Source organism: Natator depressus, chromosome 8 (genome assembly GCF_965152275.1).
Source record: "Natator depressus isolate rNatDep1 chromosome 8, rNatDep2.hap1, whole genome shotgun sequence".
NCBI lineage: Eukaryota > Metazoa > Chordata > Testudines > Cheloniidae > Natator > Natator depressus.
In genome coordinates this window covers 55,887,989-55,905,063 of record NC_134241.1, presented here as the reverse complement: position 1 = coordinate 55,905,063, position 17,075 = coordinate 55,887,989, and the positions used below count along the sequence as shown (strand labels likewise).

Below are 17,075 nucleotides of genomic sequence, written 5' to 3'. Positions count from 1 at the left end.
AGTTTGATAACAATTGAACTGAATTTCATTTTAGACAGTTCTGTACATTTTCTGTCACTTTCTCCATTGCCTCTACAAAATGAGACTTGGCAATGTGTGTTATGACATGTTTAACATGGTACAATATAATATTCATTAGAAACTTTTGCAAGACATGGAAAAAAAATCCACCTTTTTTAGGTCAACTATTCTTAAGTACCTTGCTTGCGTGCTTGCTATTTAGTCCGCAGACTAAGCAGTGAGGGCAAAAGAGGTGTCTACCATTCGTATGGATTTCCTCCAATTTAAACATTGCTTAGCAGATACACACCTCAGCTTTGCATCAGCATGTGGTCGCCTCCCTATTTTTCTCCTTTGCTATGCAATGCTAATGGTCCCTGCAGATCCATGAAACATTTGCTTTCTCTGGGAAATGAGGGGAGGTGGAGTGAAAGTATTCACTATAAACAAAATTTTGCTTAGTTTAGAAATGAGCAAATCATTTAAATATTTTTGTGGGCAATAATTCTGAAGAAGAACATAGAATTTTTAATCTAATTCTTTCTGCTCTTGCATTAGTAAGAGAAGGTCTTATTTTAAGCTCTAACTGAAAAGAGTCAGTGTTGAAGCAGAGGTCTGAGAAGCAGGAAGCAAAAAGGGTAATGAACCCAAATCAGTGATGAAAATCACAGACAGTGTCACCTGGTGCACAGAATCTTCCTAACAGTTCAAATGGACAGAGGGAAGCTTTCAAAGGCAGTAGCCTGGTAGTTTAGACATTAAATCCACGTGATGTTCACAAGTTAGTACAATATTCCCAAGACTTTAATGAGACGTTTTCACTTTTTCACACAAAGTAGAACACAAAACCTGGAAGTGGTTGGTTAAAAATGTTCTGTGATCTGAATAACATTTGGGATGGTAATTAATTTTTTTTTCATAACGTTCATGTTGGTTGTTGAACTGCTGACTTTAAAATTGGGTACAATAATGCCCTGGAGATCCTGTGATCTCAGAAGGCAGTATCCCAGTGCCAGCTGCATCAGTTTCATGGGTATTAAGGCACAGATTCAGCAAAGCACTTAAGCAGATGCTTAAAGTATATGCTTAAGTGCTTTGCAGAATAGGATGGGATTGCTCACACGATTAAAGTTAAGAATGTGCTTCCATGCTTTGAATCCATGTCTTAGTGCTCCTGAGAGCTTGAGAATAGATCTCCCTGGGGAATGAAGTTCTGCCTTTATCCATAGTACAGGTACAGCTTGGAAAGCGGCAAGACGTGGTTTCTCACACATACACATATCAACCTTAACCTGCCATATACATATACATATCAACCTTAACCTGCAGGGAACACCTGGACTGGGAATCGGGGTGTGAATTTTCCTTGTCTAACCTCTCTGTACCCTACGTGCATAACAGTCAGATTCTCTGCAGGTAGAGTAAATGTCATACTATTATCCCATTACCTGTACTCTGAGCCATCCAGTTCCCCACACTTAAACCTCCAAATTCTACATTTGCATGTAACGACATTGAAGTCAGGGGAGTTATACCTGCAAAGAATCGAGCTGCGAAAGTATTATTATACATCATGGGCCTAGAAGTGTGGGGGTGTGGATGTTCCATATAAAGACTAAAAATAAACACATTTAAAAAATTATTCCCTAAAAATTCTTTTCTTTCTGGTGATTTCAGCAGTTCCTGTTTATAATATAGCTCCTACTCTTGAGAAAATGCGGTAAGTCTGTTTTCTTAAAGAATTTTTTTTATCACTAGTTAAGGACTGTCTGAAAACACGAGCAGTTAGAAGACTCAGAAGATAGCTCAGAGCAGTTAATTCAGAGAAGAATCCAGTAGGTAGTTCAGAGCATCTATATTCCAATAAAGGAATGTAACCAGACCATTCATTTAATCACCTCCTCATAGTTCCTGTTTTCCATATGCAAGGGTTCTGTTAATGAAAGGGAATGATCGATCCTATTTCCATTGAAGTTAATGGCAAAATTCCTTTAATGTGAGCATTATCAAGTACAAAATATGTGGGGTTGTTAATCTGTTACAACACTTAGGCAGCTATATTAAATATATAAAATACTGAAAGCCATTTATAAGGAAAGTACACTCACCTTCTTCACAATGTTTTGGATAGTCTGGACAGCATTTCCCATATTTTTCGCAGTCTGCGTCACAGTCACATTCTCTCCCTCTTACAAAAGTTTCAAAGCAGCGTCCTTTACAGGAGAGTTCTACACAAGGCAAAGCAAGAGATTCAGCACTATTGCCTGGTTTTGTTTGTTTGTTTGTGTTTTGTTCTACAGGGGAACCCTTTTATAGTGAAGTCATTAATTTTTGTTGATATAAAGAACAACTTCATATAAGCACGTAATCACTCTGAGTTTGATCTAAAGCCCATTTAAATCAATGTAAAGACTCCAATTGCTTTTAGTGGGTTGGGAATCATGCTCTGTAACTGCAATTTGCACATTGTGGTGTACTGAAACAATTTAGAATTTACATTCTGCTTCACTAGAAGCTGTTTCATTATCTCAGAGTTCACTAGAAGAAGGTTCCTTTGAACAGGATTTCCTTCCCCCAGTCAGATCTGATGTCTGTGAAATATTGGGCCAGATGTAAAATGTCTCAAATAGGGACTGAATTTAGATTTAACAAAGAAGTTATACTGGGCCAGATTTTCAGATGGGCTCCTCAATCTGCACATCATTTTGCATGAGCAATTATTTGTGTCAACAACATTAAAAACAGTGCACTTGGGAAAAATGGATTTGCTTGAACAAGTTGTGGGTTAGACTATCTGATATACATAAGCTGTTTCTGGAATGTGGAAATGGCTGTGCATAGAAAATTACACAGTCCTTTTCTGCACATTTGTCCCCTGAAGTTAATTGAGTGCAAAATTATTTTTGTACCTTTTTATAACATAATATCAGTACTAATATTTAGATGTATAATTAAATAGCCTTAATTCATTTTGAATTGTTGTCTATTCTTAATAATCTATTGGGGCTAAACGTTTAATAACCACTAAGTTTCTTGCACTGCATAATCAATAGTAAGAGTCAATTTATCTGCTTGCAGGAGTGTGTGCAGCTGCCATTGACATCAGAATTTTATATAAATTACACATTTAAGGACAAAATGTGGCCTTAAATGTTTGCAATATCTTAACATATTTGTTGATGTTGTATAGTATGTGTGTAACAGACACAAATTTTACTATTTCAATGGTCATACTGGACCTGAAGTCACTGGGAGTTGAGGATACAGTTCTCAGTGCCTCCAATTCAAAATAAGTAGTTGGTAGTTACACTGTTTAGCGTACAGGCAATAAACCCAATCCTGTAGCCTTTCTGTGCCTGAACCTCCTACTGAAGTTCATTTCTGATTTATGTGCAGGGCTCAAAATCGTATTTTACTTTAAATATTAATTAAGTGCTGTTAGGGTAATTTACAGCCAGATTCTGACCTCACTTACACCAATAAAAATCCAGACTAGTTCCACTGATATCAGTGGTTTAGCTCCTGATATGCACCACTGTAAATGAGATCAGAAGTTTGTCCTTAAATTACAGTGATAAGAAAAATTGCATTCATAAACATCTCTGACGTCCTGCTAATGCCAGATTCAATTAGTAAGTCATTAAGCTCCATGGGATTACTCGCATATTTAAAATTAAGCACATGTTTAAACGCTTTGCAAACAGAGCATACAGCAACATATTTTTAAATCGTGGAGAGCCAGGTTTTTAAAGGTTTTTAGCATACTGTCTGTCTACCCCTAGACCAGGCACGGGCAAACTTTTTGGCCTGAGGGCCACATCGGGTTTCCAAAATTGTATGGAGGGCCAGTCATGGGAGGCTGTGTCTCCCCAAACAGCCAGGCGTGGCGTGGCCTGACCCCCGCCTCCTATCTGACCCGACCCCCACCACACTTCTCGCCCCCTGACAGCTCCCCTGGGACTCCTGCCCCATCCACCACCCCCTGACCACCCACCCCTGACTGTCCCTTGCCACCACATCCAGCCCCCTCTCTCATTCCTGACTTGCCCCCGGGGACCCCTGCCCCATCCAACCACCCCTTCTCCCTGTCCTCTGACTGCCCCCGGAACCCCTGCCCCTGACTGACCCCCGTCGCCCCATCCAACCCACCTCTCCTTCCTGACTGCCTCCTGGGGATCCCTGCCCCATTCAACCCCCTGTTCCCCGCCCTCTGACCGCCCCAACCCTTATCACACCTCCACCCCCTGACCACCACCCCCAACTCTCCTGCCCTTTATCCAGCCCCCCCTGCTCCCTTACCGCGCTGCCCAGAGCACCAGGTCAGGCCGCAGCTCTGCAACTGCGCTGTCCAGCCGCCCAGAGCGTTGCACTGGCGGCGCGGCATGCTGAGGCTGCAGGGCAGGGGGGACAGTGGGGGAGGGGCCGGGGGTAGCCTCCTGGGCCAGGAGCTCAGGGGCCGGGCAGGAGGGTCCCGCAGGCTGGATGTGGCTGTAGTTTGCCCACCTCTGCTCTAGACCTTTAAAAATCTGGCCTATAGTAACTAAGCAGGATATTGTATAATAAAGAAAATCTGCAACATTTAATTTCAGACCAACATATCATTCAAGAGAATCAAAGGAATATTGAAATTGCTGAGCAGGTTAACATTTTGTCTTATTCAAATCAGGTTTATGCGAGCCATCAATACACTCAGTTTAATATTTATGACTGGATTAACCACAATGCAAGTCCCTTCCATAGGGCTATTTATGCAGTAATGTACCACTTAGTATGAATAAGGGTGACAGAGTTGCGGCTTATGATTCTGTAATGACAGAACTAAAAAATTCTACCCTAGAATGTTTTAGCACTGTTAGAACTCCAGTGAATATCACACCATGGTTATCTTAAGGGCTTGTCTGCATTGTGCAATTAACCCTCACCAGAAAGTATAAATTCTAGTGCACACTAGCATGTTGCTGGCCCATGTGAATCCTTCTGGCGCGCACACAAAGTTCCCCAGTGCACGGTAACGTAGTATTAAATAGGACTGTATTAATGTACACTAGCGAACTTTTAATGCACACCAGCAGAGTCCACACTGGCTAGTTAGTGTGTGACACACTTGTGCACCCTAGAATTCACATCCCTCTGGTGCAGATTAATGCACTCTGCAGACAAACACTTAGTCATAAACATGAATTTAATTCATTGCCTTAATCCCAATTAATCCCTAATTTGCCAAAATCCTTGTAAAAACAGATTGAAACATGCATATTTTCACTGTTCAGTGACATGTTGATTATAGGAGAAATATATCTAAGTCCAGTATTCATTCTATCTTCTTCCCCATCAGTCTCCCACACAACATTTTCAACTACATGGACTCAGCAAATGGAAACAGAAGTGAGTTTTTAACGTGGCAAATTTCAACTACTTTTTCATTAGAACGTATAGGTCCATATTAAGCCATCAGTATTTTAAACAGGAATATCTTACTCAGTAGTGATTTTTGGCTTAAAAACTGATAGCACAATCTGATCCGAAGTCCATTGAAAGTCTATGGAAAGACTCCTATTGATTTCACTGGGCTTTGAATCAGGGCCTCTGGCCCCCACAGTTTTTAAAATGTTGCTTTAAAAAGTTTTTTTTTTTAAAAGAGCTGAACAGGATTGGCCACAAATTGGCGGTAAAATATTAACCCCTTCTGTGCTGCTCTGCTAGTCTTAAAAGCAGGGCACTTTCTTAGTGACAGCCTAATTATTGTAAATGTGAATACTGGACTTTTTGAAGTGGTGATTATCCATGAAAAACTTTTATTCAGACATGATACGACATTTATGAGAAGGAAACGAGAGACACAATAAAGCGAAAGAGACGTATAAACATTGAGACGAGAACAAGTATAAAAGTGTAAAAGGAAAAGGGTAAAAGCTTTACAAGTGTAAAAGGAAATAGGAGCAGAGCTCATCATCATAGAAACTGACTGGGTTTGACAACTTACCCTCTGTGCAGAACCTCTTGTAATCGTGGCAGCACTCCATGTAGTGTAGACAGCTATAATCACAATGGCAGGGAGCCTCTCTAGAATACCCTTCCCCACATCTCCCTGCACAGCTTGATAAATCTAAAATCATACAATACTAGTTTAAACATTGCCATACTAGAATGGTTTGTAAGGAAACAGTGAATGGCAAAGTAGAAAAATGGTTTTGCTTATAATGAGTAAGCAAATGAAATCCTTAAGGGGAAAAAAAAAAAACAATTGGCCCAATCCATCTCCCACTGAAATTTATAGGAGTCTTTCCATTGTCTACAGTGGGCCTAGGATTGGGCCCTATATTAGGGAATATAATAGTTGCATTATCCAGAGTTCAAAATAAAAGGTTTCTGCTATGGGATATTTTCAAAGTTTGGATGTACTAATTTAAGTCAAACCTTGATGTGGCTTGTAGGAGGCAGGTTTCTTCTTTCCAGTTGAACCAAAATATATCGATTGCATATGAAAAAAAATAGAGAGAGTTGTTTTGTTCCCACTGAAATCAGTGGCAAAACTCTCATTGACTGGGAGTTGGATTGGGCCCAAAACATGTTAATTTGCGTGTCTTCTTTGAGCTATATTGAATACCAAGGTCTAGAATGCTGAGCTATGGTCATACTAGCACAAGACATAAATTCATGCTCTAGTTTAAAATTAGAAATGAGCCTGAGCTTGCAAATGCAGAGACAGATTTCAAACATACTAAAGTTGAGGGGTTTTGAGGTTTGAAGTTTTGGTTTGGTATATTATGGAAATAGATAGGGGACAACTGTGTGGTTCAGGTCTCCATCTAGTACTGTGTTTGCCAACTTCAGTTGCCCTAGTTTTGAGAGTGTGTTGAATTGGGGATTGATGCTCGGCTATCTGTCATACTGAATGAGTCAGTTGTATTGTGAGCTATCAGCATTTGTATTTTACTGGTCATAGCTTAGAAAAAGCAAGATTTTTTTTTTTTTTTTTTATGTTGGTGAGCTGACTGGTAAGGCCACTGTTACTTGTTTTCCATCTCACCTTTTAATTTTGCATCCCACTGGTGATGAAAATGTTTAACATGAATAGAAAGCTTCACTTCTTCAAAACATTTTGCAAAAAAATTTAATAATAAATTCCAGATGGAACACTGAGACCGTGCAGTTCTTCTCTGAAAATAACTGTAAAAATGGGTCTATGTGGCTTTCAATATTTATTTTGTTTGGTGACTTCCAGAACAAATTTCCTCCAATTACAAATAAAAGATTTTTTTTTCCAGCTGCCAGCACTGCAAGCTCAACCTAGGATCTGAAAGGCAAGCTAAATTCTTGCATGCTTATCATCAGTTAACAGAAATTAGGAAGGCCATATTCTGCTTTCAGTGACACTTGTGCTATCTCAATGAAGGCTCTGTGTGTGGTTAGAGGTATACCTAACGGTCTGTCTACACAGAAAAAGCTATCAAGCGAGCACAGATAACGGTGAAGATAGCTCAGCAGGGGCTTCAGATCAGGCTAGGGACCCATGTCCTACTACCTATGCTGCACTGTCTTCACTGCTTTTGTTCCAGTAGTCCAGAAGACATACCCTAAATGCAGAATCAGAAGGCACTGGAGAGGCACAGAGGCCACTGACAGCATAATTTGGGCTGTATAATCTTTATTACTGGTGATGGTGTGTAGGAGCAGGAGAGAACCCTGGTTGACTTTCAGATCTCAGGTTGAGTTTGCAAGGCTGCTCATTTTAAAAAGTTGTTTTGCTTGTACACTGGTGAATATGATCACAATATAAAGGAATCATGTGATGTTTCAGAGCAAGACTGCACTTTAAGTGACTTGCCTGATATTAGAGAGGGAGTCAGATTCAGAATTAGGGTTAGAATTTAGGAATTACTGGGTCTCAGCGCTGCACAACAGGATAAAATATATTCTTTCTTTTTGTTCATGTGGATTCTTTATTTTCAGCAGAGTAACATTCATCTTCCAGAGTGGCTTCAATGCTGGGAGATCACGAATAATCAAATATAGTGGGAAACTCCCTAGCTATGCATTTAGAGATGAAAACCTAAGTGACAGATAGGACTGTTTTCATAATGAAACCACCACAACTCTAATGGCAGTCCATTTTCTAGTTCTGCTAGATCATACAATCTTCTTGGAACAATACCCCCAGTAAATGAAAACCACACTAGTGTACTAACAGCCTCCCCTTCTGGAATTGAAAGATGCAAGTGAAGCATCCTTAAATCTGAACCAAGAGACTGTACATTTGTAAACAAGCTGAAAAAAAGACTCGAAACAGTGAACTGAAATGTCAAGAAGCAACAAGAAACAACACATAACACAGCACTGGAGACGAGAAAAATTTTCAACAACAAACACTGTACATATGTGTGTGTATCAAGAGGAGTGGAGGAGGTGGGATAAAAATAATAATTAAAACTCTGCATTTACATGCCACTTTTTATCACAAAGGCAAGTAACTATTTTCACTTGCAGTATTCCAGAGAGTAGCTGGGGTTCTGAAGTGAAGTAATTTGTCAAAGGGAACACTGTGAGTAGGTGAAAGAGTCAGGAGTTAGAAGCCACTACCAGCCTTATGCATAGCTTGTTACAGTTGCCCATCCATGTAAGAGAGATGGGTGAGGAGAGAACATAGGTGAAATCTGGATTCAAGATTAAAAGACAATTTTATGAACTGTAAGATGAGAAGTTATTTCTTTAAAAAAAAAAAAAAACCCTACAAAACCACGATTGGTTTTAGTGCATTCTTTCCTGGCAGTGACTGTCTGATCCCTATTGAAGTCAATGCAAAAATTCCCACTCACTTGAAAGGGAGTTCCATCGGTCCCTAAGTCCCTCTGTAGATAAAACTTGACTCCTCCGTTGTAACTAGTGAGAGCTGTTGAAGCTTTTTTGTGTTCCTGATATACAACTATGTAATATCGGCTACTGTAGAAACTTAAATATTTAAATTGCTTAAAAATTATAGCAGCAAACTTAATATTTGCTATGCTGTAGTTCCTTCCATCTTTCAAAAAAGACACTATCTTGATTAGTAGATGCTGAGCTTTAAGAGAGAAATTAAAAGAATCTATAGTATTAGAGAAATTAATGCCACAAGAAGATTGCATGGTAGTATCAAAAGTGTGTTCAGATAATACGTTACTGACAAGGAAAGTGTTTAGTTAGCATGTTATGTACATGCCTTGTCATGATTCTGATCAGTATCTAACCACTCCTGGACACATTAATCGGTGGTATAATTGCAAGTACTTCACTGGATTATATCAGCAATGGGTTTGACTAACTCCCTGTATATCATTTAGAGGGCAATAGGATATGCAGCCTATATCGACAGAAAGAGTTATAGATACACACACAGCATGTACATATACATTTTACATTACATGAAGATTTACAAATTATTCCACTTAAAAGACCTACTTATATTGACACATGTTTTAAAAGATTCTCAAATTTTGGCAAACTGAATCATGCTACCCATGTTGGTAAATTAGTTGTAAAATGTAGTAGTTTCTTAAGACATGTTTGTAATGAAGGAATCATTTATCTTTATTCATTTGTTTTTCCAAATATTCCAAACAGCCTTGCTTCGGCTTTGTATTTTACCATACCTTGAGAAGAAGCTTGCTGAATCAAGGATGCTGAAAATAACACCAGGGATATGTAATATATATTCCACACCATGGTTATTTTTAGGTACTGCATCCTCTCTGAAAAGAAACACTGTATTTGAAATACTCTCAGACCACTATATGAAACATTATTTAGTTTATACTAAAAAATATAATGCAAATGAATGCTTTAGTACCTAATAAAAGTCATGTAACAACTTAAACATCAGTTTGAAAATATAGAGAACTTGCTAACACAGAATTATGCCATGTATCCCCTAATAATAAGTTGATTATGCATTAAATTTTGCAGAAAAAATAGATGTAAATAACATCATTACTTAAAGTCTGTTTCTAATTAAACATTATTTATAGCAATTAATGGAGTTAATATTTTTCTAGGAGTCCCTAAATGTGAGGAACATAGTAAATTAGATGCATTTATTTAAGCTGCTTTTCTTTACAATGATTTCAAGAGAACAATTTCTAATGATATATTACTGGTAAAACAACATATATTTTTAAAAATTGCTGTTAAAACAGAGGTTTTCAGACAAATTAATCAATAGATTAGGTAAAAATGTAATCCAACAAACTGTTACCCAGACACCTCATTATCATTTAGAACAGTAGTTTTAAACTTTTTTTCATTTGCACATCCTTTAAAATATGCAAATGGAGGTGTGGACGCTTTTGGAAATTTTAGACATAGTCTGGAGACCCCAAGTTGAAAACCACTGGTTTAGAAATATAAAAGTGTTCAGTGGGGATGCTGGATAAAAGTGGTTCTTTTTGCAGAAGGAAAATACAAATGATTATCTCCATTCTAGGACCCTCAGGAAAGAATATCATCTTTTTGAAAAAGAGAACTTTGAACAAAATATTGTGAATAGAGATAGGTATTGCACTTACCCTATAAAGGATATGTCTGCTTTCAGGGATATTTCAGACATCTTATATATTGCTGTAAATATACTGGGATGAACTAATTACCCAATGTGTTAGACAAAACCAACAGTGACAACCTATGACAGCAAAGTTTCCACATCATTTGGAAAAGGTTCCAGATGGCTAGACTTAAGCAACATCTGGAAAACACTCTGATTAAGAAAAATGACTACAAAAATATATCAATGAATTAAATTTAGACTTATTAGTCAAAACACAATTTTAATTTTGTAGAGAAATGAACAAATTATCTTCTGACAGTAAATTATCTGGTAGGGATTAGATCGTATTGCACAGCAGTAGCAAATCATTGCAGGCAGACTTTGAATATATTTTCTTTGCTATCAAATCAAACAGTAGTTTTAAATGATGCACTGTTATGTGCTCTTAATACCAGCATTTCTGCTCAAATAGTTCTAAGGAACAGTTATAATACTCAATTCATATGGTACCAAATAATGGACCAAATCTTGCAGTCCACACTTGGTACTTCCCATTTAATTGAATGGGAATTTTTTTCCTGAGTAAGAACTGGCTAAAAATTGAAGGATTTGATCCAATCTTTAATTTACCCAACGCAGAACATGTGATTAATTTTAAGCATTAATGTAGACACTCCAATTACTCTGATAAGATCCTTATCTATTCCCTATTGAACAGATTCAGAACATTGGAGCATTATGTACACACCCTGCTTTTTCAAACTAAATTACACTACAAATGGGTTCCTTCAAACTTTTAATTGGCCCAGTTCAGGCAAAGATTTCCTGATCAGAAAAGTACTTGCTTAGGTTTTCTCCTGAATTAGGGAAAGATTTAAGCACATTCTTGGTACTTACCTCACTTGGGGCCAATATGGCTTGTACCAGATTAATGATATGGTAATAATAGAACTGCTTTGAGATTAATATAGTTTCATGACATGGGCAATAAATGTACATAGGGAGCTTTGAGGCTATAGTCATCTACATTCCATAACACACAAAGTACACTTGTATCATTTAATTAATTATTTTAATGTTATTTATTTCATTTTATAAAAGTGCTCTTTTCCAATATTCTGAGGACATTAGAATAAGGCCAGGGCCAGCCTTAGGCGTGGTCAGTCAGAGCAATTGCCCGAGGTGTCAACTTCCAAGGTTGCCAGATCAATGTTCTGGGGGGAGGGAGAAAGAAGGGTGCCGCATCTCACTCAACTGGGTGTGTGTGTGTGTGTGTGTTTGTTTCCCCACCACCACCTGCTTGGCTATGGGGGATGAAGAGTACCAAAAATATTTTCCACCATGGGTGGCAAATCACCTGGGGCCAGGCCCGAGTAGGACCAACATAAAAAAATGGAAACCCTCCTATTTGAAAAAGAGTACTTTGAACAATATATTGTGCATAGAGATAGGTATTGTACTTACGCAACAAAGGATATGATTTCAGACATTTCATATATTGCTGTAAATATACTGGGATGAACTAATTATCCGACGTGTCATGAGTAACATACATGATACATTTGATGTATATAACATTTTTATCTAAGGATCTCAATGCACATGACAAACAATCCTCCCAGGTTTCAGAGTAGCAGCCGTGTTAGTCTGTGTCCGCAAAAAGAAAAGGAGGACTTACAGCACCTTAGAGACTAACAAATTTATTTGAGCATAAGCTTTCGTGAGCTACAGCTCACTTCATCGGATGCATTCAGTGGAAAATACAGTGGGGAGATTTATATACACAGAGAACATGAAACAATGGGGGTTACCATCACTCTCATTACAGTGTGTATGGTAACCCCCATTGTTTCATGTTCTCTGTGTATATAAATCTCCCCACTGTATTTTCCACTGAATGCATCCGATGAAGTGAGCTGTAGCTCACGAAAGCTTATGCTCAAATAAATTTGTTAGTCTCTAAGGTGCCACAAATCCTCCCAGTGTGCTTGCAAGGTAAGCATTATTTGCAGAAAGGGAAGCTGAGACACCAAAAAGTTACAGGATTTATTCACAATCACACACTGGAGGTAGTACCATTATATTTATTATATAGCAATAACATTTCAGTTCATTTTTTCCATCAGTTGACTCTATTAGAAATTTACTTGACAATGAAAGTGAGTGGTGGGGAGGAATAAGAGAACTATCTATAAATATTTTAAATCAGGAAAGGAGAGGAAATTGGTTTAGGTGGTCCCAAGGGATGCAATTTGCACTATTGTGATTAATCTCGCCTGGAAAATAGCAGGAGCCCCATTGCTTGAGTCATTTAAAACTAGACTGGACAAAGCACTCGAGAAGTAAATTGTAGAGAACAGTCTGGCATTGGCATCCATGGGGTGGAAAAAGTGACCTAATTGAGACTCTTCCATCTGTAGTTTCTAAGAGCCTATGAAAGTCAATGCATAATGGCATTAGCAAAGTCTCTCATGAGAGAAAAAATCATCCGATACTAAAGAAAAACAAAACCCATGTAACAGAATGAATGCCTGCCCTCCTTTAGTACTGCTAGAATTGCACTGAACCATTCTAAGAAATACGGCCAGAGGCATATATTAAAAATGAAGATGGGTAATTATGTTTTGACAATTTGATTTATTATATCTTATAGATGTATTAAATATGATAAAATATTTTATAGCATTACATATCATTTGAGAATGCAGATGCTGGATTTTCTGATGAAAGAAGCTGTTGCAAAACACATCAGCGTTAGGAAAGGCTCTCCCAGCCTAGAAGTTCAAGCTGATTTCACCTCCAATTATGTTCAGTTTGAATGTGTTTTTATTTTTAATTTATTTTATTTACATTTGAGTCAACTTTATTGCTCACGAGTTTCTTTAGAACTAGTGTGAGCCAGGCTTAGAATCTGAGCCAACACTCTGCAAGTTTCCCTACCCTTCAGAGATACAAAACTTTCTGCTAATCCAACCTTGAGCAGAGATTGCCAGTAGTGCTGATTTCTGCCAAACTGTGAGGTGGTTTAGTAACGTTCACTGATAAGTGTTCTTCATTTCCTAACCTGTGTGGCCTTAAGCAAAACTTGGGTTTAATCAGCGGCATAAATGACACTACTTGTGCTGAAAGTTAAGCAGATGCTTATTTGGAGCGTTGCTGGATCAAGACTCTAATCTACATACAGCTTCTAATTGATAAATGGTGTGATCGCTCCAGAACATATCTTTTACTTATCTTTTTGGGTTGTTGTGAGGTTTCAGTAATATTTGTGAAGCACTTTGAGACCCTCAGGTGAACAATGCCATAAAAAGACAAACTGTTAGTATTATTATAGAATAAGGAATTTGTTGTACACAGTAACTGAGCACTGTAAGATTAGAGCTGGTTGAAAATTTATGGAAAACGTTTTGCAAAATAATTTAGAATTTTTTCAGGAAATCAAAAATTCAGAAGGTTGGTGAATTGAAAAAAATGGACTTGCAGTAACTTAAAACTAAGTAACTAAGGAACCAACAGGAATCATATCTTGTGATTCCTGAATAATCCTCACAGAAAAAATACCCATAAAGCGCTTGTACTAGATTGTATTAGATTAATAATGTAGAAATAAAAAGACCTAGGCCTAACTGGAATACCCATATTGCCCTCAGTCATTCAGCACGATCTGGAAAATGACTGTTTCTGACATATATGCACGTTTTAGTGCTAAAGATTGTGATTTGCCCACAGGCAGGCAGAGGGAGCAGTGTATAGGGGAGACCACGGGTATATCTACACTGCAGCTGGAGGTATAATTTCCATCATGGGTACACCTGAGTATACTTACTGCTAGCTCTGATTGAGTTAGTGCACTAAAAATAGAAGCGTCACTGCAGCGACACGAGTGGTGGGATGGGCTAGCCACCCAAGTATGTACCAAGGCTTTCAGATGGCTCATACTTGGGCAGATAGCTCATGCTTGTGCCGCCGGTGCTACACTTCTGTTTTTAGTGCACTAGCTAGTCAAAACTAGCTTGGATGTGTCTACACGTGTGCAATCACACTTCTCAGTTGCAGTGTAGATATGCCCTTAGTGAGGCCATGAGTGGGGAATGTATACAGGAAGAGATGGTGGAGAAGTGCAGCCAGAAACTCTTTTCAGGGATCAGTGTTCTTCTATTGGGACCTAACCAACTTGTTTGTTTGTTTACAATGTTACTCTCTACATCTGTAATGATTGCAAAGGGAAAGATTAGAAAGAAGCATTATCTAGTGATTAGTGCATGGGAGTGAGGAGGTTGGTGGCCTATTATTGGGTCTGCCACGGATTGTGTGACTTTGGATGAGACACTTAGGCCCAGATACTCAAGGCCTGAGTATCTGAGCCTTAACCTCTGTAATTCAGTTTCCCCGTCCATAAAACAAGGTTAATAATACATGCCTACCTCCCAGGACTGTTGCAAGGCTTATTTAATTAAAATTTGTAAAGTGATTTGAAATCCTTGAATTAAATTTAAGAGCCCATTCCTAGTGGGGCCCAAATCAACCAGTCTGTTCAAGCATGCCTTAATTAGCCCCAGGCAGTGCCTGTTAAACATCAGTAATGAGAGAGAATGTGATCAGGTAAACATATAGGGTAGGGCTATCAATTGCAGTTAACTCAAGTGATTAAGTCAAAACAAATTAACTCAATTAAAAAAATTAATCACAGTTTTAATCACACCATTAATCAATAATAGAATACCAATTTAAAGTTATTATAAATATTTTGGATTTTTTTTACATTTTCAAATATATTTATTTCAGTTACAACACAGACTACAAAGTGTACAGTGCTCACTTTATGTGATTATTTTGGATTACAAATATTTGCACTGTAAAAAAGATAAACAAAAGAAATAGTATTTTTCATTTCACCTCATACAAGTACTGTAGTGCAATCTCTTTATCATGAAAGTGCAATTTACAAATGTAGGATTATTTTTTTACATAACTGCATGCAAAAACAAAACAATGTACCTACAAATCCACTCAGTCCTACTTCTTATTCAGCCAATTGCTAAGACAAACAAGTTCTTTTAGATTTACAGGCGATAATGCTGCCTGCTACTTATTTGCAATGTCACGTGAAAGTGAGAACAGGCATTCACATGGCACAGTTGTAGTCATTTGACAGGCCTAATATAGGGGCATATGTAAAGTTTAATTACAGAGGTAGCTCAGTCTGGATACAGACAGCAATGATTTTGATGAGATCTTTCATTCTGGTCACATAAGACAGTGCTGTGCACTGAAGACTCATATAAGATCCTTTTGGATTTCCTTAACAAAATTGTTAGCTTTATTTAACACATGCTGAAAAGTCCAAGGCGTTTTTAGAGAAAGATAGCAGTATGACTGGCCTTAGAGCTGATCCTAGATATGCTTTAGCTATTCTTTTGCACAGTCCTTTTCTCCACATAAACTATTTAAAAACTGGTTCATACTATCACATTAGTTGCAACAGTTTATCAAAATGGAGAGTAAGGATGGTCTTGAGGTTAGGTACTAGACTAGGACCTCTGAAGATCTGGGCTCAATTCTCAGTTCTCTCCAAATTCTGTGTGACCTTAGCCCCTTCGCTCAGGCCAAGATCCACAAAGGGACTTGGGCGTTGCAGTGCTCAGCATTATGGCACCTAGAAAATCACAGGAGCGATACTGTGAACCACAGAGCCTGAGTTAGGCCCCTAGGCTTCCAATACAATGAATGGGAAGAGAGAGGCACCTTAGAGTGCGATCGACAAAAGCCAGAATACTAGACAGGAAGCTGCCTAACTAGCAGATGGAAGATGCTGGTCAGAGGGGTGTGTCTTAACGCCCACCGCTCTCACAGAGAAAGACGCCGATGTCCAGGCTGCAGGAAGGCACCTCCATCTGCTTGGGATTCCCAGCTGCAAGCTCTCTCTTGACATGAGGCACTTGAGTCGTTTTTGCAAGAAACCAGGGGATGGGTAGGAGGACCAATGTTGTGTCATATTCCAGTGGACTCACTGGAATATGAGAGCTCCCCAGTTCAAATCCTCCCTCTGCCTGAGAGGGAGAAGGGATTGGAACAGGGATCTACCACCTCTCAGGTGACTACTTAAGACAAGGGAGTATAAATTACTCTGATGTGGGGCTCCCTCAGTCTCTCCTGTTGAAGCTGTTCCACTATGGTTAAAAAATTTTTAAAAAGCCATTTGAGCGGGGGACTGGATTCTGGGTCTCCCATGTAAGTGCTCCCATGTAACCACCCATGTAACCACCAGACTACATAGTCATTCCTATGCTTGCTTGCTTTCTCTGACCCAATGTTGAAGCTGTTGCACTGTGGATAAATAATGGAAGAATCACTGGGCCTCCTTCCTCCCCGTCTGTTCTGTGGAAGCTCAACTATAGGGGCCCAATCCAGTAGGCGAGGTCTGAGCATGCTTTTGGGATTGGGCCCCACAGGCAAGATAGGCAAAGGAATGCCCATCTTTTCCCGGTTTGTGCCTCACTGTGCGGCTTAGGCATCTGGAAACCCAGCAAGGGGATACAGTGCATACACTAGAGGCAGA

General features: G+C 38.8%; 1 protein-coding gene across 1 annotated transcript in view; it reads right to left on the bottom strand.

Moving 5' to 3' along the window:
* The window catches only part of PRG4 (proteoglycan 4), a 40,540-nt gene extending 30,820 nt beyond the window's left edge, over nt 1–9,720 (bottom strand). The window contains exons 1-3 of the mRNA XM_074962192.1: nt 9,627–9,720; nt 5,984–6,106; nt 2,109–2,228 (exon numbers count right to left, since the gene is read on the bottom strand). Coding sequence (XP_074818293.1) covers nt 2,109–2,228; nt 5,984–6,106; nt 9,627–9,720 — 337 coding nt within the window. The remainder of the gene's footprint in view (nt 1–2,108; nt 2,229–5,983; nt 6,107–9,626) is intronic.
* Nucleotides 9,721–17,075: the final 7,355 nt, after the last annotated feature.